Source organism: Lissotriton vulgaris, chromosome 10 (assembly GCF_964263255.1).
Source record: "Lissotriton vulgaris chromosome 10, aLisVul1.2, whole genome shotgun sequence".
Classification (NCBI taxonomy): Eukaryota; Metazoa; Chordata; class Amphibia; order Caudata; family Salamandridae; genus Lissotriton; species Lissotriton vulgaris.
In genome coordinates this window covers 953,173,240-953,198,608 of record NC_141698.1, presented here as the reverse complement: position 1 = coordinate 953,198,608, position 25,369 = coordinate 953,173,240, and the positions used below count along the sequence as shown (strand labels likewise).

Sequence of the window (25,369 nt, the reverse complement as noted above, 5' to 3'; positions counted from 1 at the left end):
ATGCATAGTTTGAATCATGTGATCCTAGGTTGAGATATAATATGAACATGGTTTCTGGTTTGCATTTGTGTATAGTTAATAGTTTTTGTAATTTCTTACTAGTGATTATGAAAAGGTAGATATACTAAAACATATGGTAGTAAACATATTAATTATTGTCTGTTCTTATGGAATAGAAGTGGTTGGGGAGTGCTTCTTTATAAATGTGTGAGAGATAAAAAAAAATGTAAATGTGCGGTATATTTTCTGTATGACTTGGTTGGCATTAGAGAACTACATGTCATTATAGGTGATACTATTTGTCGCTGTGGTGGTTATATGTAGGTGATGAAGTGGTCTGTGTTTTACTGATGCTGAGCTTCACTATCCCTTTTGAGATACTCGTCAATGTATTCATTCCATTTAATATCTTTAATATAGATACAGTAAAGGGACGGTCAATCAATCAATCAATCATAGAATTTGTAGAGCGGACTACTTACCCGCGAGGGTCTCAAGGCGCTAGGGGAAAAAGAGGGAGGCAGCTACTAGTCGAACAGCCAGGTCTTGAGTAGCCTCCTGAAGGTCAGCAGGTCTTCGGTCTGTCGTAGTCTGAGTGGGAGGGTTTCCCGGTCTTGGCGGCGAGGTGGGAGAAGGATCTGCCGCCGGTGGTTGTTCTTTGGATGCACGAGACGGTGGCGAGGGAGAGGTTGGCTGAGCGGAGCTGGAGGTTAGGGACGTAGAAGAGGAGTCGTATGTTGAGGTAGGCTGGGCCAGTCTTGTGAAGTGCTGGTGTGCGTGGATGAGGAGTTTGAAGGAGCTTCTCCTGTCGACGGGGAGCCAGTGCAGGCTTCTCAGGTAGGGGTGATGTGGCTGTGGCCTGGTACATTGAGGATGAGACGTGCAGAGGCGTTTTGATTGCGTTGCAGTCATTTGATGAGCTTGGCCAGGGCTCCCACATAGATGGCGTTTCCATAGTCGAGTCTGCGGCTGACGAGGGCCTAGGTGACTGTTATACTTGTATCGGTTGGATTCGACCTGTAGATCCTGCGGAGTGATGGAGCGAGTTTCAGGAATAATTTTATTCTGACTCGTGAAGTCATATTTCCATAATAATAATTTGTATTAATATGTTTGTGCATAGTTTTCACTAATTCAACCTAGATTAAAAGTGAGTAAAAGTCACACAGGACTAATATTATTTGCTTTATGTTGCATCCGCAAGTTTGTCTTTAAATAATCTATTAACCTTGTCTTATGTCCTTTGTCCTTGTCAACAATAATGCGGCTGATTAATTAATGGCATGTGCTTATTCTACATGTGCTTCTGTCTATGTTGTGTTTCTTTTTATTTTTTTGCACAGGTTCGTGGAAAATCCTGCTGGCCTTAATCAAGAATGGTAGATATATTCTCACCGCATACGTGTGCTTTTTCTGCTAGATAACTTATATTAATGGGTTAATATTAGCTATGGTGGGTGGGAAACAGAATGGGTCTCAATTCCCAAATTAATTGCTGTCTTGTGTTTCGTTAAACATTAGTTAATCGAGTGGGCCTTTATTGAAAGAGGCCTGGCTGGCAGTGCTGCAGCGGTCGTGTTCTGACTTGACATAAGTGAAATTCATGCTCTTGGGCTAAAAGAATGTTTCCTGCCGGGAGAATAAAAGATTGATGTGCAGGACATTGGACGTCGAGTCTTCACGTTTTCTTCAAGAGCACCAAGGACACTATGCCTGCTTTGCTTGCCAAGTTCAGGATGTCAAAATTTGTTTCCCGGTTAATGTTGCGATTTGGAGGAAGCTGGGACGGTCATTTTTATAAACAATAGGGGCTTATGATGTGCCCCGGACTTTGGTCACAAACGAGTGACACGTAGGTGGACTGACATGGCTTAGCCAATCCTGAAGCTGAATTTCTGGTGTTCTTAGTAATTTAGATACATAGCTAGTTAGAAAAACTATAAAAACTGACCCCTTCTTAGGAGCCCGCCCGGCACTTCCTGATTCCCATGAGACGATGACATGCTGATGGACTTTTCTTCATGTAAGCATTAATAGGGCTTTGATTTGCATTTTCCCCTTTAGGCTATCAGTTAGGGAAATAGATTTAAGAATGGAAAACGTTTACTAAAATATTCATGCTTCTGATTTATTTTGAAATGCCATGATCAATGTGCCTTTATTAATAAACTGATGAAAATTAATGCAAATAAAAAGATTTCTTATTAAAATGCTTTACTTTTAAAATAAAAAGACTTAAAATGTCAAGCTGGTCTTGATTTATTTAGTTGTTACCATCAGTTAATCTATCGACCTGGGTGGCTTAATCAAATGTTTCTGATATTTACCATGGTTAAAATGTCATACTGCAGTTGTACATGAAGTGTATATAAAATTTTAGATAGTTTGGTTAATTAGGCCACATGATTCAGTTGCCTTTTATCTGTCTCGGTTTCTATGGGCCTTGTGAGAGTTTTAATATAATGGTGAGTATTTAGTAGTGAGTGGTGTAGTTTGAGACAGAATTTCTTTAGGGGCGCTGAATCAGGAGCATGCAGAGGGTGTTGAAGCAGGAGGAGGAGACGGTGTTCACTTACTTGGTCATGGAGAGCTATGAGTCGAGGATGACTCCCAGGTTGCGTGCATGGTCGGTGGGTGTCTGCGCTGCCCCCAGTGTCATTGGCCACCAGGAGTAATCCCATGCTGATGGGTTGGAGCCGAGGATAAGGACCTCCGCCTTGTCCGTGTTCAGCTTCAGTCGGCTGCTCTTCATCCAGTCGGCGACGGCCTTCATATCTTTGTGGAGGTTGGGTTTAGCGGTGAGGGGGTCCTTGGTGAAGGAGAGAATCAGTTAAGTGTCGTCGGCGGAGGAGATCATGTTGAGGTAGTGCTGTCGGGCAATGCGTGTGAGCTGGGCCATATAAATGTTGAACAGTGTCAGGCTGAGGGAGGAACCCTGGGGTACGCCGCAGATGATCTTGGAGGCTTTGGATCGGAATGGGTGAGGTGGACTCTCTGGGTTCTGCAGGAGAGGAAGAAGGTGGTCCATTCCAGAGCCTTGTCTTGGAACCCTGCGTTGTGGACACGTGTGCGTAGAATACGGTGGCAGGTTGTGTCGAAGGTGGTGGAGAGTTCCAGCAGGATGAGGGCTGTGGTCTCGCCGTTGTCCAGCAGGGTCCTGATGTCGTCGGTGGACGTGATGAGGGCAGTCTCTGTGCTGTGGTTTATGCGGAACCCTGACTTGGATGGGTCTAGGATGCTGTTTTCTTTGAGGTATCGGGTTAGCTGTCTGTTGACAATCTTCTCGATAACCTTGGCTGGGAACGGGAGCAGGGAGATGGGCCGGAAGTTCTTGAGGTCCCTCCGGTTGGCCTTGGGTTTTTTGAGAGGGCGTTGATCTCGGTGTGCTTGCAGCTCTCTAGGAAGGTCGCAGTCTCCAAGGAAAGACGGTATATCAAACGTTAGTGAATTCAAAATTTGTTTACTCTCCCCATGCCCTGCTATACACTCTACAGAGTCTTTAAACGACTTTTGTAACATATAGATGTCTAGCTATTAAAGCTGGTGTAGTTTGACTGGGCCCATTTATAAACCCTGCTATGAGATGGTTTATGTTTTACCCGCCAATTTGCATGTTCAAATAGTGTTTGCTGATAAGTGTTCCGGCAGACACCTGTTAAAATTAAACCTGTGTATGGGTATAGTGGCGCTTCTAGGAATGGTGGGGGTTTCTGTTTGATTTCGTATTGTTAACCAAGGGCGGGTGTGGGTGTGGGGGAGGTAGTTATGTTGCTGTTTCAAACACAGAATATAGCAAAATGGAGTTGTGGAGCTACTAAAGGTGATGTAGTACCACTGGGAGCACTTATAAAGTGACCTATGGCATGGTATATGTTTTATCTGCAAATTTGCTTGTTTTAATACGGTATGCTGATTAGCATTCCGGCAGACACCTATTGACATTAAGTCTATGTGTGGCTATAGTGACGCTTTTACATTTGCGTGGGCTCTTTCTTTTATTAAGTAAAGTTAAGCAAGGGCGGTTGTTGAGGTGGTGTAGTGGTACTGTGACTATTTCCAAACCATCTTATGGTGGTGTATGTTTGAGTTGCAAAATTGCATGTTTTAATGGCTTTTGCTGATGAGCATTCCGGCAGACACCTGTTGACATTAGGACTATGTATGGCTATAGTGGCGGTAACGGGAGTGCTGGGGCTCGTTGTTTGATTTTGTAAGGTTAAGCAAGGGCATGGGCGGGGGAGAGGAGTAGGTATGTTGCTGAATATAACAGGGACATTTGTAGCGTGGACATGTGTAGCTAGTAAAGGTAATGTAGTTTCAATGGGCCCATGTATAAACAGTTCTATGGGATGGTTTATATTTTACCCACCAATTTGCATGTTTGAATAGTTTTTGCTGATAAGTGTTCCGGCAGACACCTGTTAAAATTAACCCTGTGTCTGGGGTATAGTGGCACTACTAGGAATGGTTGGGGTTTCTGTTTGATTTCATTCGGGTAACCAAGGGTAGGGGTGGGTTTGGGGAGGTGGTTATGTTGCTGATTGAAACACAGAATATAGTAATGTGGAGATGTGGAGCTACTAAAGGTGATGTAGTACCACTGGGAGCACTTGTAAAGCGCCCTATGGCATGGTGTATGTTTTACCCGCAAATTTGCATGTTTTAATATGTTTTGCTGATGAGCTTTTCGGGAGACATCTGTTGAAATTAAACCTCTGTATGGCTATAGTGGCACTTCTATGTTTGCTTGGGCTCTTTCTTTTATTTCGTAAAGTTAAGCAAGGGCAGGTGTTGAAGTGGTGTAGTGGTACTGTGACTATTTATAAACCGTCATATGGTATGTTGTATGTTTGAGTTGCAAAATTGCAGGTTTCAATAGCTTTTGCTGATGAGCATTCCGGCAGACACCTGTTGATATTAAGTCTATGTATGGTTATAGTGGCGGTAACAGGAGTGCTGGGGCTCGTTATTTGATTTAGTAAGGTTAAGCATGGGTATGGTGGGGGTGGGAGAGCTGCATATGTTGCTGATTATAAGACGGACATTTGCAATGTGGGCATGTGTAGTTAGTAAAGGTAATGTAGTTTCCCTGGGCCCATTTATTAACTGTGCTATGGGATTGTTTTTGATTTTCCCGCCAATTTGCATGTTTGAATACTTTTTGTTGATAAGTGTTCCGGCACACACCTGTTAAAATTAAGCCTGTGTATGGGTATAGTTGCGCTACTGGGAATGGGGGGGTTTCAGTTTGATTTCATACTGTTAAGGAAGGGTGGGGTGGGTGTGGGGGAGATGGGTATCTTTCTGATTATAACACAGAATGTAGTAACATGGAGATGTCGAGCTAATAAAGGTATTTAGTACCACTGGGAGCACTTATAAAGTGCCCTATGGCATGGTATATGTTTTACTCGCAAATTTGCATGTTTTAATATGCTTTGCTCATGAGCGTTCCGGTAGACAGTAGTTGAAATTAAGTTCCTGTATTGTAATAGTGTGTCTACTAGGTTTGGTGAGGCTCTTTCTTTAATTTTGTAAATTTTGTAAAGTTAAGGAAGGATGGAGAAGAGGGTGGTGCAGTGGCAGTGTGCCCATTTATGAATCGCTTTATGGTATGGTATGTGTTTTTCCGGCACATTCTCATGTTTTAATACCTTTTGGTGATGAGTGTTCCATCAGACAGGTACACAAGTTGCACAATATTTCTGTGGATAAGAAATCTTTGTGCTGATAGATACTCTTGTACTGCGGTAAAAGGCTGAGAGCGATGATGGAAAATTATGAAACTTGGTGCCATTGCAATGAAAGCTTACACTGCTTCTTTGTTACTATGGTATAGTTAGGGATGTAAGTGGGAGAAAAAAGTAGGGGTGCTCTAAAAGGGGGGGGCTCTTAAAGGGGTGGGGGCTATATAAGTTGGGCTGTGGCATAAATCAATATAAGTATCATTGTGTGCTTTAGAAAATCCTCTCCAATTATCCTACGTTCAGAAAAAACATTCTTTAAAGGATTTCCCTTCCTTCTACAACCTGGGTAACCTAGCGTGATGTCTCCAGTTCTCAGTAGGGAGCAAAATAAGGATGCGTACATCGATGTGCATGCTCTCACTGCAGTGCAATAAGAAAAACAACAAAAAAATTAACTATGTTTGTGAGGGCCGAATATAAAATTGGCTATGTTTGCGAGGGCCGAAAATAGAGACCCGTTTGTAGGCTCCCTGAAAATAAGTGCTGGTCCTCAGACCAGGCCCAAAAAGCACTGCGCCCTCCAACTATCTTTTAATTGATGCATACATTCCGACTTATATACATACATACATCTGTTCCTGCACTTATCTTAATCAACTATGAGCCCACTCGCCTACTGTAAGCACTGTGCCATTCATGCAGCTATACGCCTATATATCCATAGATATATCTGTCCCATAACCAATCCTAAGCATCTATCAGCCCACCCGTCTATCGTAAGTACTGGTCCCTGTATTCATTTATCCTTCCATCCATACATTGATACATCCTATCTATCTATGTATCTATGCATTGATGCATCTGGCCAGGCATCCACTCGCCCTTTATTCAACTATACGTTCTTATTTTGGTGCGTCGTCCTGCCCCGATCCTAAATACAACATATTATACTCATCCATCCAGGCTCTTAAGGGGTCGAAAAGGTTTGTGAAAAGCATTGACAGGCAGATTATTTTATAAAGAATAACAAAGCTTTGAGTTGCTCTTTGTGGAGCACACTTCACCATCCTTCTCTGGTGGTGTTTAAAAGAAAAGTACATAGAGCGATAGAAATATAAATGAGATTTTTAGTGTAAGACGTTAATTTAGAAACGTAACGTTTTGTCGAGTTGAATATAGGTACACTGTTTTAAAGTGGCTGACTGGCAGATACTGAATACCTGTACTTCTTACATTTGAGAAAGTATACCAGAGAGGTAATTTGGGGTGGTGAAAACCTTGATTTCTATATTTCCATGTGAAGCACAGTATAGGAATATAAAAGTAATTGGAAAGCTTCTATGTTCATATTAAAGAGGGGGTGTGAGAACTAAGTGAGGTAGGCAAAGCGTGTGTTTTCGTAGCACTAAAAAAAGAGAATGCGTAAGGTTGGAGCAGGATTGTGCTGGAGTTGTTTGCTTGTGGTCGTATCCAGAGGTGCAACCAGAGCAAAATTTCGGGGGAGCCTAATTCTTTCAGCAATAGGCAAAGTGGCGATGTAGGGGCTGTAAAAAGGGGTAAAAAAGAACAGAGTCTTCTTTACCAAAAAATTATCTTTTGAAGATATATGAAGTGCTCGGGTGTGGCTGTGTGTGTGCGCCCGGGAAGCTGTTTGAGAGAGTCTGGGGTATTGGGCGATGCGCGCCTGGTGGTCTGTTTGCTAATTACCCCACGTTGATGTTGCTCCTGTGTTGCAAAAAGAGAAGGGAAATTCTGAGAGAAAATTTGTCTTTTTAAAGGATTTCCCTTCTCCTACAGTGCAAGTCACCTGGCATGATGTCTGCACTTCTAAGTAGTGAGTAATGTGCATGCTTTCACAGTCTTCTGACTGCAGTGCAATAAAGAAAACAATATGGATGAGTTTTACGAGGCCTGAAAATAGACCCCCATAAAGACCTGTTTCGAGGCCCCCTAAAATAAGGTGCTGGTGCTGAGAACCCCACAGACACCCCCCCCCCTCCCCAATTAAATCCAAGGGGGCGGTGTTATGTTTGGAAAGTTGTAGATAAAATTGTAGGCTAATAATAATGGTAATTTTTGTGTGTGCTGTTTGGTCGATAATATCATCTTAAGTACATAGATTACAATTTTTGGAAATACTATCTATAAAGTTGTCTGCTGTGGGTTGCAGAGAGAGTGGTGTGTGGTGGTGGGGTGCGGCGGAGAGGTGAAGAGCATGAGGTACTGCAGTTACATATACATTGTAAGGGTGTATGTAAATAATTAAATAAATACTTGCTGTATGTTCTATGGCACTACTTGTCATCTTAATGCTGCTCTATCGTGCTCAATCATGTTGCAGCACTGGGCGTGGAAGTCGTTAGTGGAAGTTGTGTAATTGTATGTTATTATTTGATCATAGTGAACAAATGTGATAAATTATTCAATCTATTTTTTGTTTTTCAGAAAATTATTTTATTTGGATTAACATTTGGAAATGCCAAGAAGAAGTAAAAAAAAAAAGAAAAGAGAAGAGAAGAAAAATATATATTTTAGCAAAAGGCAAAAGATTGAATTAGAAAAAAATGGGAGTAGTACAGAAACAGTTTGTTTCACTATAAGTACAAGATGAAAAAAGGATCAAAGAAGAGGAAAAATATTTTATTTTCAAGTAAGGAGTTCAATTTCAAATACCAGAAAAGGAAATATGATAAATAAATAGTATCTGTTACTCGGAGACAAAAGCAGTTTTATGAAAATCATCAGAGACTTTTTCGATCTAGAGTGATTCAGATTCACTGAAAACAATGCTGCAAATATAAAACGAAACTTTTTAAATTGAATGAGAAACAGTATACTAAAAGTATAGTGGATAGTGCTTTCAATTTAAAACAGAAGTTATTCATTGTGATTTTGAAGAGAAATTATTAAACAGAATATTAAGTTGTTACAAGGAATAGATCCATGTCATGTAAAAAAATATACTGAGATGTATGGGCATTCTCAGGCTTGTCTTTGAAGAAAAGTTTGTAAAAGTGTTTTTCATCAGTTGAGGATGTTAGCAGTATGTTATTCCGAAATGCGGTAGTTTGTGAGGAAAGTGTACTATGTAAAAAGTTCTGCATTATATTTAAGTGAACTGAGTACAAGTCTTTTATATGCTTCTTTATTAGTTGTTTAAAAAAAGTGTGAGGAAATTGAAATGCGATATTTTGGTTCAGAGGAGCAGTTCATTAAAAGTGAAAGTTTGACAATTACAGATGTTGGAGGGGATGGGAAAGTGATTAGCACTGATCAGTTTGAAGAAGAAATTGGAAAGTTTAATGTAGTGTGGTCTGAAATATGAAACTATGTTTGTGTTTGTTTTTGATGTACTGATTATGAAAGTCAAAGTAGGAAAGTTGATTTGTATTTGAAAAGTGAAAAGGAGAAGGAAAAGGAGAACAATGGTAAGTGGGTAGAATTTACAATTTACTTTTTGGTGGAAGGTCAATTTGAGTTAGGTAGTGACCAACATATAAGTAAATATTGTTATAACAAATTAGAAGAGAACAAAATGCCTTTTAGACCAATACATAATAACTTAGAATTAGTAGCTATTCCGTAGGAACTGGCAGAATTGAATACATATGAGTCTGTTCTAATTCAATGAGTTCATTCATTCTTTTCAAACTATAATTCGGATGGAGCCTAAAACAGGCAAACTGCCACCAACAGACTGACAAAGATGTTTGAAGGAAGAGTTGTGTACTTACCTTTGGATTTTAAGAAAAATATTGAAACTATTGCTGGAGTGTAGGAGGAAAATTAGGCAGTAGTCATTCTAGTAAATGGTGTAGTAACAAAAAGTCGGAAAATATGGCAAGAATTTGTGGGTGTTAATAAAGTTGAAAAGGCTACCTTATATCTTATAGAGAACAATATTTATTACAAAACTGTAAATGTAGGTGAACAGGTATTAAGTTTAGAAGATTAATCTTGTTGACCGATATTCTGAAGCTGCAATCTGTACAGGTCAATCATTATACTGTCGACCTTCTCCTGTAGGAAACAGCTGTGGAAAATAATGACCTTCCAATCTTTTCTCCCATGCACTCATTGGAGTACCCTGTGCTTTTTTCATTTTAAATAACTCAATGTTGCTTCCTATTACCTCTTGTGAATGCAAAGGATATATTATGTAATGTTCATAAATATCTTCAGTCCTTGACTTTTCCACTTTCTCAATTTGACCACTTGAAATTTCAGATTATATTCTGAAGATCTTAGATTTTGACAGTGCATTTCAAACATATTTCACCTTTTGTTTGAAAGTCATCTGTCTTCTCTGTAGGATGCAGTGAACCACATACTTGAAACTAAAGTTCATCAATAAGTTCTTTCTGTGAAATAGTTTTTGGAGAAAGTTCAAGAAACAGATGAAAATTTAGAAGGACACTTAATCAATTTGATGGCATGTCAACATGGAACAAATGAGTATTGGTATTGTCATCATGAGGAACTCAAAGGTATGTTATGTAACTTAGGTACACCAACATGGTTTGTCACAATTAGCTGTACAGAGTTTGCATGGAAAGATTTGCTTGACTTTCTAAGTGAATTCCAATATAAAACATTTTGAAATAAAGACTTGTGGTAAACTGTGTTCATTGGATCCTGTAAATGAGTGCAGATATTTTAATTATAGGTTTCAAGCTATGATGTCTTTTATCTGCAATAAAAAGTATACACCTCTTGGAGAGGTTACTGATTTCCTTTGGAGAAAGGAGTATCAAGCAAGAGGTGCACCTCATATACATATGCTACTATGGATCAAGAATGAACTTAAATTTGGAAATGATTCTGTCTTTCATTGAATAGTATGTGACATGTGAGAAGACGGAGATAGAAGCTTGAGATAGCAAGTTTTACATCTCCAAAGTCACGGTTGTTGAAAGTGTTGCAGAAGAAAATGCAAGTCTAAAGGAAAATTTTAAACCAGATGTGGGTTTGGTTTTGCTTGTCCAATCATTTGTAAAGGAAGAGTAAATTCTTTTTTTCTTTCGTAATGCGCAGAATAACTCGACCATCTCCTAAGAATAACTACTAGTTAAAAAGAACAGAAGAGTCAAAGTATATCAATGATTATAATCCAGTCATTTTAAAAATGTGGAATGCGAACATGGACATTCAGTATGTTTCAGATAACTCAATTGCTGTTGTATGTTATGTTACATCGTACATAACAAAATCAGAAAAAATAGAGATGAAAGAAATGTGAGAAGAAATTGCGCAAGAGAAAAGCATTAGTAAAGAATTGTACAGCTTTACTTTGAAAATGCTTTCCCACAGAGAAATTGGATTGTATTAATAATCAGACTGCTTCTGCTCTTCAAGTTTAAATTCAAAGTCACGCAGAATCATTTGGGTAAGTTTAGGTCTTGCCTGCAAACAAAATAGAGTGTTGAAATTTGAAGGTGATTTGAATTGAAGAATTAGCAGTAAATGAAACAGACAGTACAGACTAATATGTTGGACATATACTAACCGAAAAGGAGTCAACATCTGGAACAGCTATGTCTGTATGAAGTACTTCAACATTACAGCTTGAAAAGAAATGTTAAACGGAATGCAAAAGGAGGAAAATATGCAGTAGTTGGATATCATAGTTGTTTACTAAAACATGAAAAGAGTACTCTCATAAATCACAAGAAAGTTAGTTGTGAATCTTTAGATAAGCAAGAATTCTACTTTTTAGTACTTCTGCAACTGTTTAAGCCATGGTTTATTGAAAGTGTATTATTTGGAAACTTTGACTGTTACAAAGATTCTTATAATACATATAAAGGTAGCATTGCATGTACAATTGTTTCTATATATTCAAAAATGGTGAATGATGAAGTTGAACATGAATAGTCTATTACAGCTGAAATTAGTAAAGAAAGTTCTCAAGATAGTGAAACTAGTGGTCCATGTAGTCACAATCTTGTTGGACGACAAATACCGGAAAATGAAGGAGCCATTGCTATGCATGAAGTTAAAATTGCAATGCGGTACAGCAGGTCCGAAAAGTGAAACGGGGTCTTGATTGAGGATGTCAGAAGTTAAAGTCTGTGATCATTTCAGTGTACTCCCTGTGACCAGGTGCAATCAACTCTAGGTCCCAACAGTGGAGTGGCGTCTTGATCCCACAACGGACGATGTTAGAACTGAACCTGAGAGTGGAGATGAATATATTACATTTGACCGGGTGCAACCAACTCTAGGTTCCAATAGTGGAATGGTTTCTTGATCCCACAATGGATGATGTCCGATATTACTTGCTGCTTGCTTTTCACAGACCTCCCTCTGTTGTGGTGCATCCCACTCTGTGCTTCCTTAGCTAACTGCTGCACATGACTATTGGGCTTGATTGACTGTAGTTGCTGGACTACAACTCGGTACACAAGGTCTGAACAGTGAAAAGGGGTCTTGATTGTATGGTTGAGGATGTCAGAAGGTAAAGTCTGTGATAATTTATGTGCATCCTCTCTGACCAGGTGCAAAGAACTCTAGGTCCCAAAAGTGGAATGGTGTCTTGATCCCACAATGGAAGATGTCCGATATTATGTGTTGTTTGGTTTTCATAGAGCTCCCTCTGTTGAGGTGCATCACTCTCTCTGCTTCCGTAGCTAACGGCTGTACAGGATTATTGGGCTTGGTTGATTGTAGTTGTTGGACTACACTGCAGTACAACAGGTCCGAACAATGAAACAGAGCCTTGATTCTATGATTGAGGATGTCAGAAGTTAAAGTCTGTGTTTATTTCTATGTACCACCCTCGACCATGTGCAAACAGCTCCAGATGCCTAATATTACTTGTTGCTTGGTTTTCATAGAACTCCCTCCATTGAGACACCAGTCAGTGGAGTACACCATGGTACAGCAGGTCCAAACAGTGAAACAGGGTATTGATTGTATGATTGAGGATGTCAGAAGTTGAAGTTTGTTATAATTTCTGTGTACACCCTCTGATCTGCTGCAACAAGTCCATGCTTTCGAATTGAATGGTACATGGCTGTCAGGCGTTAATGAATAGTGAGTCTGTCCTACAATGCAGACAGAAGTGTTTACAATTCATATCGAGTGCTGATTGTTTAATTATAGTAGTCAAGTAACTACAATGTCTATTAGAATATACATATTATGTTTTTAGCATACTTGCTTGAAGAACTTTTTTGAAATGACTTATAGGTTTACTACAATGACCAAATTTAATTTGGAAGTGCAAAAGAACACTGAATAGTCTACACTTTACCCAGTAGAAATGGTATTTGAATTGTTTTGTTTCATTTATTGCAGATTTTTCCGCAATGCATGTCTTTTGTGAAGAGGAAGTGAGAGAAAGTATTCATGAATGTCTGTAAGAGTACTGTCTACAATTAACACTGCAGATAGCAGTGTTCACAATTCAGATCAAGTTGTCTTGCAGATGATGCAGTTCTTTAGGAAAAGACATTGCTCCAGTGCGCTCTGTTTACACCATTCATACGTATTATTACAGGCTCCAGACACGCTTTTCGTGGCTTCACGTATGACAAACTGTGTAGCTCAAATCCACATTACGTAGCTGTGGGCCCTTGCAGGCCGCTCTCTCTGGTCTACACTGTAGACACCAGTGTTCACAATTTCTAACGAGTTGCTACTGCAGATGACGTTCTGTTGATGGCAACAGATAGTACTCCTAGTACGGCCTGCCCAACTACAGCACACATCATCGCTGGTTGTTGAAATGCTGAATGATTTTGATGTGACTATCTGAGTGCACTGGAACTGATGGACCCTTTATTTTTTTTTATTTTTTTCAATGCATATCTTTTTTTATTAACACCAATGTAGTAATAGTAGTAAATAATAAATGATGCAATCATTTCTTTTGCTGTGACACTTGCACCATTACTTTGGTTACTAATTCTTGGTTGTTTTTTTTTTTTAAATGTTTTTATTCAGATCTTGACAATTCAATTATTCAACAAAAAAAGAAATCAGAGCAAATACACAATGATATGCTGAAGAACAAATAATGAAATATTGCATCATCTCGCTCTTCTCCCCTTGTCCTTTCTCTTTTCCACCCCTCCAAAAATAAACACAGATATTTAATCAAAAAACGTCCCCCATATTTTTGCAAATTTACGCAATCCCCCAATTCTTTGTGCATATATAAATTCACATTTCCTTACTCTCTTCATTTTCTCATACCATTCTTCCAAAGATGGTAAAACATCTGATTTCCAATACTTGAGAATCAGTGATCTAGCAACCGCTATTATCATATATATCAGTTTTGCCAGCGGCTCAGCCAGATTAAGCTCTGGATCAATACCAAATATAATCAGTCTTTCATATTTAACAATTGTGCAGTGCAAATGAAGTGAAAACAAAGAAAGCCACAATTCTGGGGCATAAGGCTACTATGTGAGACCAATTAGCCAAATTTGCACTCGAACACCTAAAACAAGTAGAAGATGTATTGCTAAACATTCTAGCCAGTGCAGCGGGGGTATAATATAGCAGCCATTCACTAAAAACAACATGCGCCTCCAATTAGCGCCTCGCAATACCGAGAAATTAAACTTATCTAAAATTTTCCACATATTGGCTGTTAAGTTGAGACTTTCAAATTTCTGCCATTTTTTAGTTGCTTTAGTGCTCAGATCCTCCTCTCTACTCTATGTTAGTCTTCTTCTCCATTTTCCTGGTTTCATACATAGTGAAGACCAAACGATATCATTAGATAGATCTGAGGCTCGACTAATCTGATCTAGGTAATTTTGAACAAAAACTTTATATAAAAGAATATATGAACCCCTAAGAAGAAAATTTCCTCCTATTAGAGAAAGCATCTCGTTAGGAGTTAACCAAGCATCATTTTTCACAAAATTTAGTAGTGATGTAAACCCCAGTCTGACCCCATTTTTTGTATACTTTCTGGGCCCATTTTTATACCAAAACCAGTGATAGCATCACTAAATGGAGTCTTTAAACTGAAGAGAGAAAGTGAGTATCTCTTCAACATGGCGTCCCGTTTTAAAAAAAAACAATTTAATACCTTGTATCTGGCTAGTTTGGGGGATTTGGATATGGCTAATGGAGAAGAGATTTTAACTTCTTTACATATTGTTTCATAATTTTTTTTTATAAACAGTCCTTGACTTAACATTAAATGTTTGAATCTTGAGAGATAATGTACAAAGTACGCAAAGTAATAGTCTCTAAGGTTTGGGAGACCGAGACCTCCTTGTTCTTTTTCTGCATATAGAGTATTTATGGCAATTCGAGGTGTCTTTTTAGCCCAGACAAAAGCTGAAAACATAGATTCCATTCTTGAAAAGAAGGATCCCGGTAATAAGCATGGGATGGTGGAAAACAAAAAGTTAAATAGGGGGAGAACCGACATCTTAATTAATGCCACCCGGCCTAAAATAGACAGGGGTAAGGTATTCCAGCATGAGAACAGATCCCAAACTTTTTTTATTAAGGGTTCAAAATTCAGAAAATACAAATCACTCACGGATGGCGTAAAATAGACCCCCAAATATCTTTTGGGTCTATTGTTAATGCAGTTTTGAAAATCTGGGTGTAATTCAGGAGTAATACTACTACAAATCAAGATCTCGGTTTTCCTCCTATTGATTCGATACCCTCCTAATGCTTCAAATTCTGCAAAAACAGAAAGAGCCCGTGTTTGCGAATGCATCTCCGGTTTCAGGAGAAGCATAATATCATCTGCATATAACTTGATTTTCTCCATAGATAATATAGGTGGTAGAATATCTGTAGGATTCTGGATTGCCAGTGCCAATGGTTCTATAAAGAAGGCAAAGAGAACCGGGGACAGTGGGCATCCCCGTCTTGTCCCTCCTTGCACTGAAATTGAGCCCACCATGGATTTATTAATGAGCACATGTGCTTTTGCACCTTGATACAAATTTCTAACTAAGGTAATAATTTGTGAGGGGATTCCAAAAGATTGTAGAATAAAAAAAAGTGTATCCCAAACCACCAAATCAAAAGCCTTTTCTGCATCTAAGAGAAAAACTAAAGCCGGCACCTTACGTGTTTCAAAGTAATCTAAGGCCTCAACCAAATAGTGAGTGTTAGTGATGAGTTGACGACCTGCAATAAAACCATTTTGATCTGAATGAATCAGATGCAGAGAAATATTGTTGAAGCGTATTGAAAGTAATTTAGTGATGATTTTATAGTCCGAATTAAGCAAAGTTATGGGTCTATATGAGTTAGGATCATTTGCTTCCTTTCCTTTTTTCAAAAAGCTAACCACAGTCCCGTCATAGAATGAAAATGGAATTGAACCACCTTCCAGCATAGAATTTGATAATAAAAGTAAAAGATTAGATAGGGAGGAGAAAAATATTACAAAGAATTCTCCAGGGAAACCGTCTGGTCCGCAAGCCTTACCCTGTGGTAGAGATTTAACTACAGCTTCTAGTTCATCTTCCGAAAACGAAGATGCCATTGCTGCATGCTCCGTCCTAGATAGAGTAGGAAGATTATACTTATTTAAGAAATTGTTTAATCTGTTTTGATCCGTGATATGATGTGAAGTGTAGATTTTCTCGTAATGAGACAGCATAATCTGACCTATCTCTGCTGAGTCTGAGGTATCAGAATCATTTATTGGAGATTTAAGAGAGTGAATAAGATTAGCTGCCGCTTGTTCTTTAACCTGCCATGCCAAGAATTTGCCCGTAAAATTACTGTGTTCGTATATTTTTTGGGCTTGCCTGCAGAAAATTTCCTCACTTCTCTCAAAATAATGTAAGCTCAGTTCACGTTTTGCAGCATTTTATTGGTTAATCAACCTAGTAGATGGATTCTGATACATTTGTTCTACCAAATCCTGAATATTCTTCTGTAATAGATTCTTTGTGTCCCTGAACGCCGCTGATTCCCGCGCATCCCTTCCAATAGCAATCCCCCGGATAAATGCCTTAAGTGAGTCCCATACCATATGAATAGGAGCAGCTCCCAAATTTCGATCAATAAAGTTCTTTATTTCATTTTTCAATAGGGTCACCCAAGTTGCATCGGCCAGGTATGCTTTATTGAACACCCAGCGTTTTAAGGCACTAGTGCTTTCCTCAAACGTCAGTTCTAATGTTAACAGAGCATGATCGGAAAAGCCATTGTGTAGAAATCTTTGATAGCTATTCTTAAAGTTTGAGGAGACTAGAAAAAAATCGATCCGAGAAAATGACCTATGTCTTCCCAACCAGCAAGTATATTCTCTTTTATGGGGATTAATAACTCGCCACAGATCCACAAGATCTAAATTTCTTACATTATTCGTAATTGTCTTAAATGTTTTAGGTTTTGGTTGTTTTTTACCACCCGTGCTGGAATCTAGTTTGAGGTCCATAAGTGTATTGAAGTCCCCCCCAATCACAATATCACCTCCGACCAACAAAAGAGACTGAAACATTTCCTCATAAATTTCTGAATTATCATTGACTGGGGCATAAAAGCTTTCAAATGTGATAGGGGAGGGCTTATTCTTAAATTTATATGTTTCCCAGCACCATCGACCCCGGTTCTCAGCCTTTGATTGCAAAATCTCTATCTCCATATTCTTATTAATAAAAAGTGCTACTCCCCTCTGTGACTCTGAAAAAAAGGAGAGCCCCCGATACGAGGCCCACCCTTTAAACATGCAAAAATTGTCCGCTTTTAAGAGAGGGATGTGTTTTTCTTGAATAAGAATAACAGCAGGATTTTCAGTTAAGACCCATTTCTCTATTGCCCGCATTTTTTTTTTTTATTGCTCAGGCCGTTCACATTAAACAAAATGATTTTTATACTTTTTCTAACCATTCTGATAGTATTTACAAAAGCTTTGTAAAAAAACTACTCCCCTTTTTGCCTGACATACCCCTTTTTTTTAACAAAATGCAGCAGTTCAAAGCCCATAAAGAAAATACTTTTATCTTCAGCTAGCAGACCAAAAAATGAAAAAATAAAAATAATAGAATTTTGCCAAGACCTGTATTTTTCAATATTTTCCCCCCCCCTGACCTCCCCCCTCCCCTCTTCCATCTGTGGCACCTCCTTGCTCTTCCTCCCTCCTCCCACTCACACCACAGGATTCTCTCCTTTCCATTTGAGGTGTCGTGTTGATACACCTCTTTAACCTTCCTGTCCTGCGCTGCCCCCACCCCAACATAGTGCACCAAAATAAATCACTTAGTGGAAACCAATGCCAAAAAAAGAGAGGAAAAAAAGAAACAGAGTCCACATCTCATGCAAGTAGTCTATCTTAAGTCCGAATTTAGCCATTTTGAATCCCATGCAATAGCTCTTGTGCTGCCTCTACATCCGATAGCATGTAGAATTTACCCTTGAAGAGCACTCTAAGTTTTGACTGCTGAGCTATCATTGCTTGTGCCCCATGTGCTTTAAAAAGATGCAGAATTTTAACAAATTCTTTCCTTCGTCTTGCAGCCATCGCAGACATATCTGAAAAAATCCGGCATTTCACTGTGGCATTTACCGGGAACTGTCTTTGTCGAATTGCTCTAGTTAGAATTTGCTCCTTTACCCTAACATCAGAAAAGTTGATGACAATAGTCCAAGGTAGCGTTGAATTCGTAGGAAGGTATGCAGGAACACGATGAGCTCTGGTGATCGTTAAATCTCCTTTATGTTCCGGTATCACCCCCTGTTGTAGAAATGTAGAGACCCATTGAAGCATATCTGACCCCTCAATTCCTTCGGGGACCCCCACTATACGTAGGTTGGATCTTCAATTGTAATTCTCAAGATCATCCAGCTTATTCTCAAGAGCCCTAGATGTTTTGGATACGTCTACAGTCTCTTTTTTTACTGCCACCATTTGATCCTCGAGAGAGGAAATCCTTTCCTCTGCCTCAGTTAGACGAGCTGGAAAGGTGGACACTAGCTCTTCAATTTTGTCCATTTTATCCAGCCTCTGATGGATAGCTGACAGCTCCACGTTTTGTGATCTCTTAATCTCTCTTAGTTCGTCTAATATTAAGTTTAGCATGTCTTTTACGGACATCTTCATCTCTCCTTCTGTTTCTGTATCCATCTCTAGTACAGGGGCTGTGGAGCCTGCCACCTCCTCCGCCAGATTACTGTTAGATATAGAAGAGAATTGAGATATTGAACTCCCTGCATCCTTTTTTTCCAAAGCCACAGAATCCAGTGAATCCATTGTTGTTTGCTTTAGGTCAGACGTGGAGATAGATGCTGCCGAAGCATGTTGTGCAGATGAAGCTGAATTCAAAGAGGGGTTGACAGTTAGACTTGGATCGCTTGTGCAAACTGGATGGTCCTGGGTTACTGCCCCATTTACAGCAGTTTCAGAGATCGGATTATTGATCACGAGATTAAGAGTTTTCTTTACGAACAGAGGAAATTGTTTGGGCGGAGGGGGTAGTTGTGCAAGAGTTTGAGGTTGAGGTGAGGCAAGGATATCAGACCTATCACTATTATGGAACTATGCAGCTTTGTCCCCCATATTAAAATGCGCTAAATCCTCTGTTAATCCATCCTCTGTCTCTGAACAGTCCGACGAATGCACTGAATTCACCTCCTTTATATTGCCTCCATCTGTTAATTTAGCCATAGTCTCAGCCTCTTTTGCCTCTGTCGGCGTTGCTTAGCTTTGCGTGCATTTAGAATCTTCCCCATACCAGCAGTGACTCAGTAGCTCAATCACTCAGCAGCTCCGCTCTTCACAGGTTAAAGAACGCTCCCCAAAAGGATTATTGCATATATATTATATGGATATTGCAGAGGCTTCCACAGTTTTTACTCCCCTTTTATTTTTTTTTATTTTTTTTTAAATACAAGCGGATTAGCCCTGATCACTTTCGACTTTTGTTTTCCTTCAAAGTGAGCTCCTCTGCTCTTTTTAAATTTCAAAAAAGAGGGGAAAAAGTTTTTTCACTGTTACTTTACAGCGATAGCTCTCTTACAACTAGCGACTGCGACTTATTAACACCAGACAAAGCGTTACTTCATTATTTCTCTCTTTCCCTTAGTCTTCACAGTCTTTACAGTTTATAGATTATGAGCAGTTCCTGGTGTTTCTTTGCATGTTTAAATTAAATGCAGTCCCTTTAGGAAATAGGAATAGCTGGTGGGAACCGTCGTTCACTATCCTAACTATCCTCAATTATGTGGCGTGAAGATTTGATCCTAATTCATCCCAGCTCCGCAACTCGAGCCAAGCCGGTTTTATAGAAAAGCAAAGCCACTGAGGATTCCCATCAAATATCCACGACACTTGTTCCAAAAAAAAAGAATTCAAATGGTTCACATAGACACTAGCTTTTACTTTGCTGAAAACAGTGTGTCTCCTCTGCACCTACCACGACTTTCACAATTACAGATGCAGATGCAGATGCCGGTGCAGGCTCACCTCAGAACGCAGAAGCTGTTTTTTGTTTTGTTTCCAAAACAGACTCTCACGGTGAAAACGCCATTCTCTGCCCCCACGGGAGAAACTCAGCCTGGTTTCCACAGCCTTGCTGCATTTCTCAATACCAGCCGCCGATCATTTCTTTTCTCAGGGCACCTGAAAGACAGCCTCCTGTGAAACGCCAAAAACCGCCGTAGCTTTCACTCCCTCTACGGAGCACAAACGCCGACGCCTTCCACCATTGTGTAACTCGTGTGGGGGAGGGGCAGCAGCATGGCAATCAGGTGCTACGTGGAGGCGTGGAACTCCACCGTAGCCGCTCACTAATGGACCCTTTATGATACAATATTTTTCTGTATTATTTCAGATCTATTAATTGTGTCCAGTATACCACAAGTTGTGTTTCTTTTACGATAAAATATTTTTCTGTATTACTTCCCATCTACTGTCCCTTCCTTACTACAGTGCAAATTATTGATTCTTTTATTATTGAATGTCTGTGTGTGATCCAATGATTACAGTTGTTGTTGAATTTTATTTATTTATTATTTATTTATAGAGCATAACATTCATCCTATTGGGATATCATGGCGCTAAGCGGGTGGTCGGTTGAGTTGGTCCAACTAAGGTCAGCGGCGGCAATTCTAAGGGAATAGGTATGTTTTAAGTTTCTTCCTGAATGTCATATAGTCTTCAGTTAGCCGTAGTTCCAACGAAGCCCATTCCAATGTAACGCTGCAAGATGTCAAAAGAAGCGTCCACCTGCCCTGCTTCTAATGTTTCTTTTAGTTTCCGCTAACGCTAGAGAGCATGACCTTAAGCATCTGGGTGGGACGTAGAATTTGATTCTATTCTGGAGAATCTTGGGGCCAGTACGATGGAGTGCCCTGTGCGCATGTCCTAAGAGTTTAAATCTTGCTCTTTGGCGCACAAGCAACCAGTGAAGTTGCCTCAGGCATTCCGTTGCAGAGCTGTATCTGCCCTGGTTGCGCACCAGTTTGGCCGCTGCATTTTTTATCACTTGCAGACGTTTAAAAAGGTATTCTGGCATGCCAACAAAAAGTGCATTTCCATAGTCCAGCCTGCTGACAAGCAGGGCTTGTGTGACTGTCCTCCTGCTTTCCAATGGAATCCAGGGGAAAAGCCTTTTGGAGAGCTTCAGCGTAGCGAAGCTTCTGCCACACAGTATCCGCGCATGGTCCTGCATTGATAGGGTGTTGTCAATGGTGATGCCCACATTTTTTACACAATGCTTTGGAGCTGGGGCCACGCCCAGAGAGTGGGGCCACCATGATGCATCCCAGATATGATGATAGCAGCAAATATTCCCTGAGGGCTGGTTTACACTGACTCCACACGCATCCACCACAGACGTCACTGGATATGTGACCCTGGTAATAAAAAGGTGTCTAACGCACGTCCCCATACCCACTTCCACTATCTATCTGTGCCTGTGTGTTCATTATCTAAGCATGATACTGCCCCTGGGCCGTATTACAGTACATTGTGCTGTGGGCAATATGTAACTATGTTATCTTTGGTAGTGGGGAAAACTTCAGTTATGTAACTTTTAGCTGTATGGCTATCATTGGTGGAAGGCTACTTTAGAGACGATGACTATTGATGAAATTTGTCGTTGAATGTTGTGTGTAGTGCAAGATATGTGTACATAGCAAAAAGTTTTAGAAAAGCTCTCTAAGCAGAAGAGGTGTGTCTCATGAAATGCTGTAAAGAGTGACTGAAATGGGTGGTGTCCTTCAACTGCTACAATGGGAAATGTTATGAACTAATCAAAAGCTTTTTTTAAGGTCACATGGTAATCGTGCACTCAGTGCGGAAGGAGACCGCACTGATGCAATTTTGAAACAATATATTTACTATAATATGTTTATTACAGTGAGAAATTTATACATGTTTGAAATATTTTAGATTATTGCTTGCTGTCATATACAATTTAAAGTTATTTACATATACTTTTGAAACATAAAAAAAACTAAGGGAATGGCGTACCCGGCGCGACACCATAAGTCTATGACGTAACACAGAGCCTGGCAGCGTGCACTCGTCGCATACGCAATGCGCAGTGGGCGCAACCCCTTACGTACATGACGTAACACGCGGCTTGGTATTGCCTATCCTTCGCATACCAAAGTAGCAGCTGGCACAACCTCATTCGTATATGTTCTTATGCCAGATGCGGTGCCACGAACCCGTCAGATATGAAATATGCATCATTTCAATATGCCGGATAGGATTTGTGTGCTGATGGTGCTTGGTACACTAGTACCGGACTCTAGTATTCTCTCCAAAAAAAAAAGAATTGATATACATATTTTTTTTGACGTTATAAAAGATTACATAATTTGTAAAATTTAAAAAAAGGATAATAGAGTTCCAAAATATTAAAATATAGGTTTGATAAATATTAAAATATGAAATTAACATTTAAGAAACCTTCCAAATTCACTGAAAAAACCATAGGTTTCACAGATGTAATAGTTAGGAATTAGCATTTAAAAAACCTTCGAAGTTCATTGAAAAAACCATATGTTTCAGGGACGTTATAGGTAGTTGACATTTCACTCATAGAAAACCATAGAAATTTCCTGGTTATAGTTAGTTGAGCTAACTATCACTCGCGCCCCCACAAAGCACTGCTGATGATGTCACATATTACATCATTCATGACATGGTCAGTGACATCACTGATGGATGTGCAATGTTGTCAATAATAAATTGAAAAATGTGATTGCAGGAGAAGTGGGTCCAAATTAGTGATGAGATAGAGAGGGTGCTGTGAGACCGTTTATTTTCAATGTTAAAATTATCCTTTTGCTTGCTCATAGCCAACATTAGACAATTTGAGTAGTATTCTTTACCAGTAAATTGAATTACCTTTTTATATGACATAAACCTGTTTTATTAGACTGTTCTATATTGAGGAAGTAATTTAGGCTCCATTAATGCTAGGTTCCTCTATCGTCTTCAAATTAATCTTAGGAATATATGTAAACAAAGCACAGTGTTTTGATTTATCTCATCCTTTCTGGAGGGGGAAACGTGCATTCATGTCTGAATTAAAAGCCTCCAGTGCATGTAATTAGAATAGATTGTGTTGGGGAAATAATCTCCCAGAGGAGAGGAGAACGATTTTATGAGCTTCTCACAACTGACTTGACATGTTAGAGTGTTCCCGTACAGGCTCAATGATCAGGTAACTTTTAACATTATATGTAATGACTGAATGTTCATGACATATTTGAGGAGCAAATTTTTGACAAAAGTCAAGGAAAAAAGAGCCATTACAGCATTCGACCAGTTTTATCTTGAGAATGATAAATCAGTATTTTCAGTGTGGCTGAGTTTAATTTATAACATGCTTCTTCTGAAGTACGTTTATCACATTTGAAATGACAGACTTTTTAGGGAAATCGTCCTTAAGAATGCAGCTAGTGGACATAATTTTCTCAAAATTGGAGAGAGTGGGGAGGTTTAATATTTCTCTTCGTTTATTCAGTGCTTTTCTGTTTTAATAGGTATTTGAAAAATGTGCATTAGGTGCATTATCTTCACTGGAATGTGAGGTGAATAACCTAAGGACCTAATTAGGAGTTTGGAGGTCCATAGGGCCACCAAACTCGTGGTGTAGGTGCGGTGGCTGTCGGGGTCGCCACACCAGTGGTACAACCGCCGCATTACGAGTACAGCAGTTGGACCTCCATGGGACTGCCGCAACCACCAGGGATTTGTGACACTTGGCGCGGTGGTCTTGATGCCACATTATGCTTGGTAGTGCTCCTGAGAGACTGCCAAGCATATTAGAAGTTTGCTCACCACCACAGTTTGCATGGAAGTGAGGCCGCCATGAAACTGTAGCAATGAGGAAACAAAGGGGAGCACTGTAGGTCCCCCTTCTGTCTTAGGGCTAAGGGGTACCTGTAGGGGGACACATATGTCCCACTGTATGGGATCACCCCCTTTCTTGCACCCCGCAGACTTTACAGTGCATGCTGTGCAGGAACGGGCTTTGGCATTCCCATTGCAGTGCCTTTTTATTAGGCACCGCTATGGGAAAGCCATAGGAACGCCAAGGCAGACGCCGAGAATGCTCGTAATCTGTCTGGCGGTCGAATTTGGGGATCCTGGAGTAGGGTGATGGTGTGGCAGTCCACTCCAGGAGCACCACACTTATATTCAGGTCCTAAATCTCAATGAATGCCATAGACTTAGCTTGGTGCATTTATCAACCCTTTAGTGTAACCAAGTATTAAAGTACAGCTGATGAGGTTACTTTTCATAGTCTTCTGCCCAGTACAAGCAAATATTGTTGGTCCATTACTCACTAAAAAAACACTTTACTTTGCACAGACTCACGATTCGTCAGCTTATCAAACAACACAGTGGCCTATCTGTACAAAACATCGGGCATACACTGTTCTCCTTATTTGAAAAGACCAGGGCTAGCATAGAATAAAATGCCGGAATATCCAATTTACTTTCAAGTGTTTTGGCAGTAATCTTTGTAACCACGGAGCTGATAAATCAGACATGTACAAGAGAACTAAGGAAAATTAAAGGAAGAGTTTATTTGATTTCCAAATATTTTGTTGTATATAACATTGATACACCTTTAGAGATTGATCCTATGTTTGTTAAACCTACAAATTAATTAAGACTTGCTCTCCTATGGTTGGAAATACAGTAAACAGCACACACACTGTCTGGCTGGCAACAACAAAAGACACATTGTCTTACCTTCAGTGTCCCTTTGTGTCTGGTGCCAGAAATGGAAAACCAAAACCGAACTCTACAGATCCCGAGGCTAGCTGGGAAGAACTCAGTAGTCATAATTCTTGAAGTTGTACCTTTTAGACAGGCTGATGTGTTGACAAAAATGAAATGTGTCCCACTACCTTTAATTGTGCAAAAGGAAACAAGATTCAGTGTTCTAATAAATACAATCACATTATGCGATAAGCTGTCGAACTTCTCAATCAACACAAAGCATGTTATTCTTTTAATTAGCCACACACATTGTAAAGTCACGGGATGGAGTTTACCTCATGCAAAGAACTGTTTTACAGATGCAAGTGTGATTTGTGGTAATCATGAAAGGGTATGTCAAGTAAAATGTCAATGAAAAAAGCTCTCAGACACCAAATGGCTTTTAAATACGTAAATTAGTATAAGCCTACAAGCCCGTCTGAGCCTGTCCACATTCGGGACTTCATAGCCCATGAAGCCAGTATTAATCAAAAACTTGAGGGAAATTTGAAGG

The 25,369-nt window shown here is 39.7% G+C and overlaps 1 protein-coding gene across 1 annotated transcript in view; it reads right to left on the bottom strand.

Moving 5' to 3' along the window:
* Window positions 1-25,369, bottom strand: part of MALRD1 (MAM and LDL receptor class A domain containing 1) — a 2,333,045-nt gene that overhangs the window by 778,571 nt on the left and 1,529,105 nt on the right. The window contains exon 28 of the mRNA XM_086939858.1: window positions 24,847-25,004. Coding sequence (XP_086795984.1) covers window positions 24,847-25,004 — 158 coding nt within the window. The remainder of the gene's footprint in view (window positions 1-24,846; window positions 25,005-25,369) is intronic.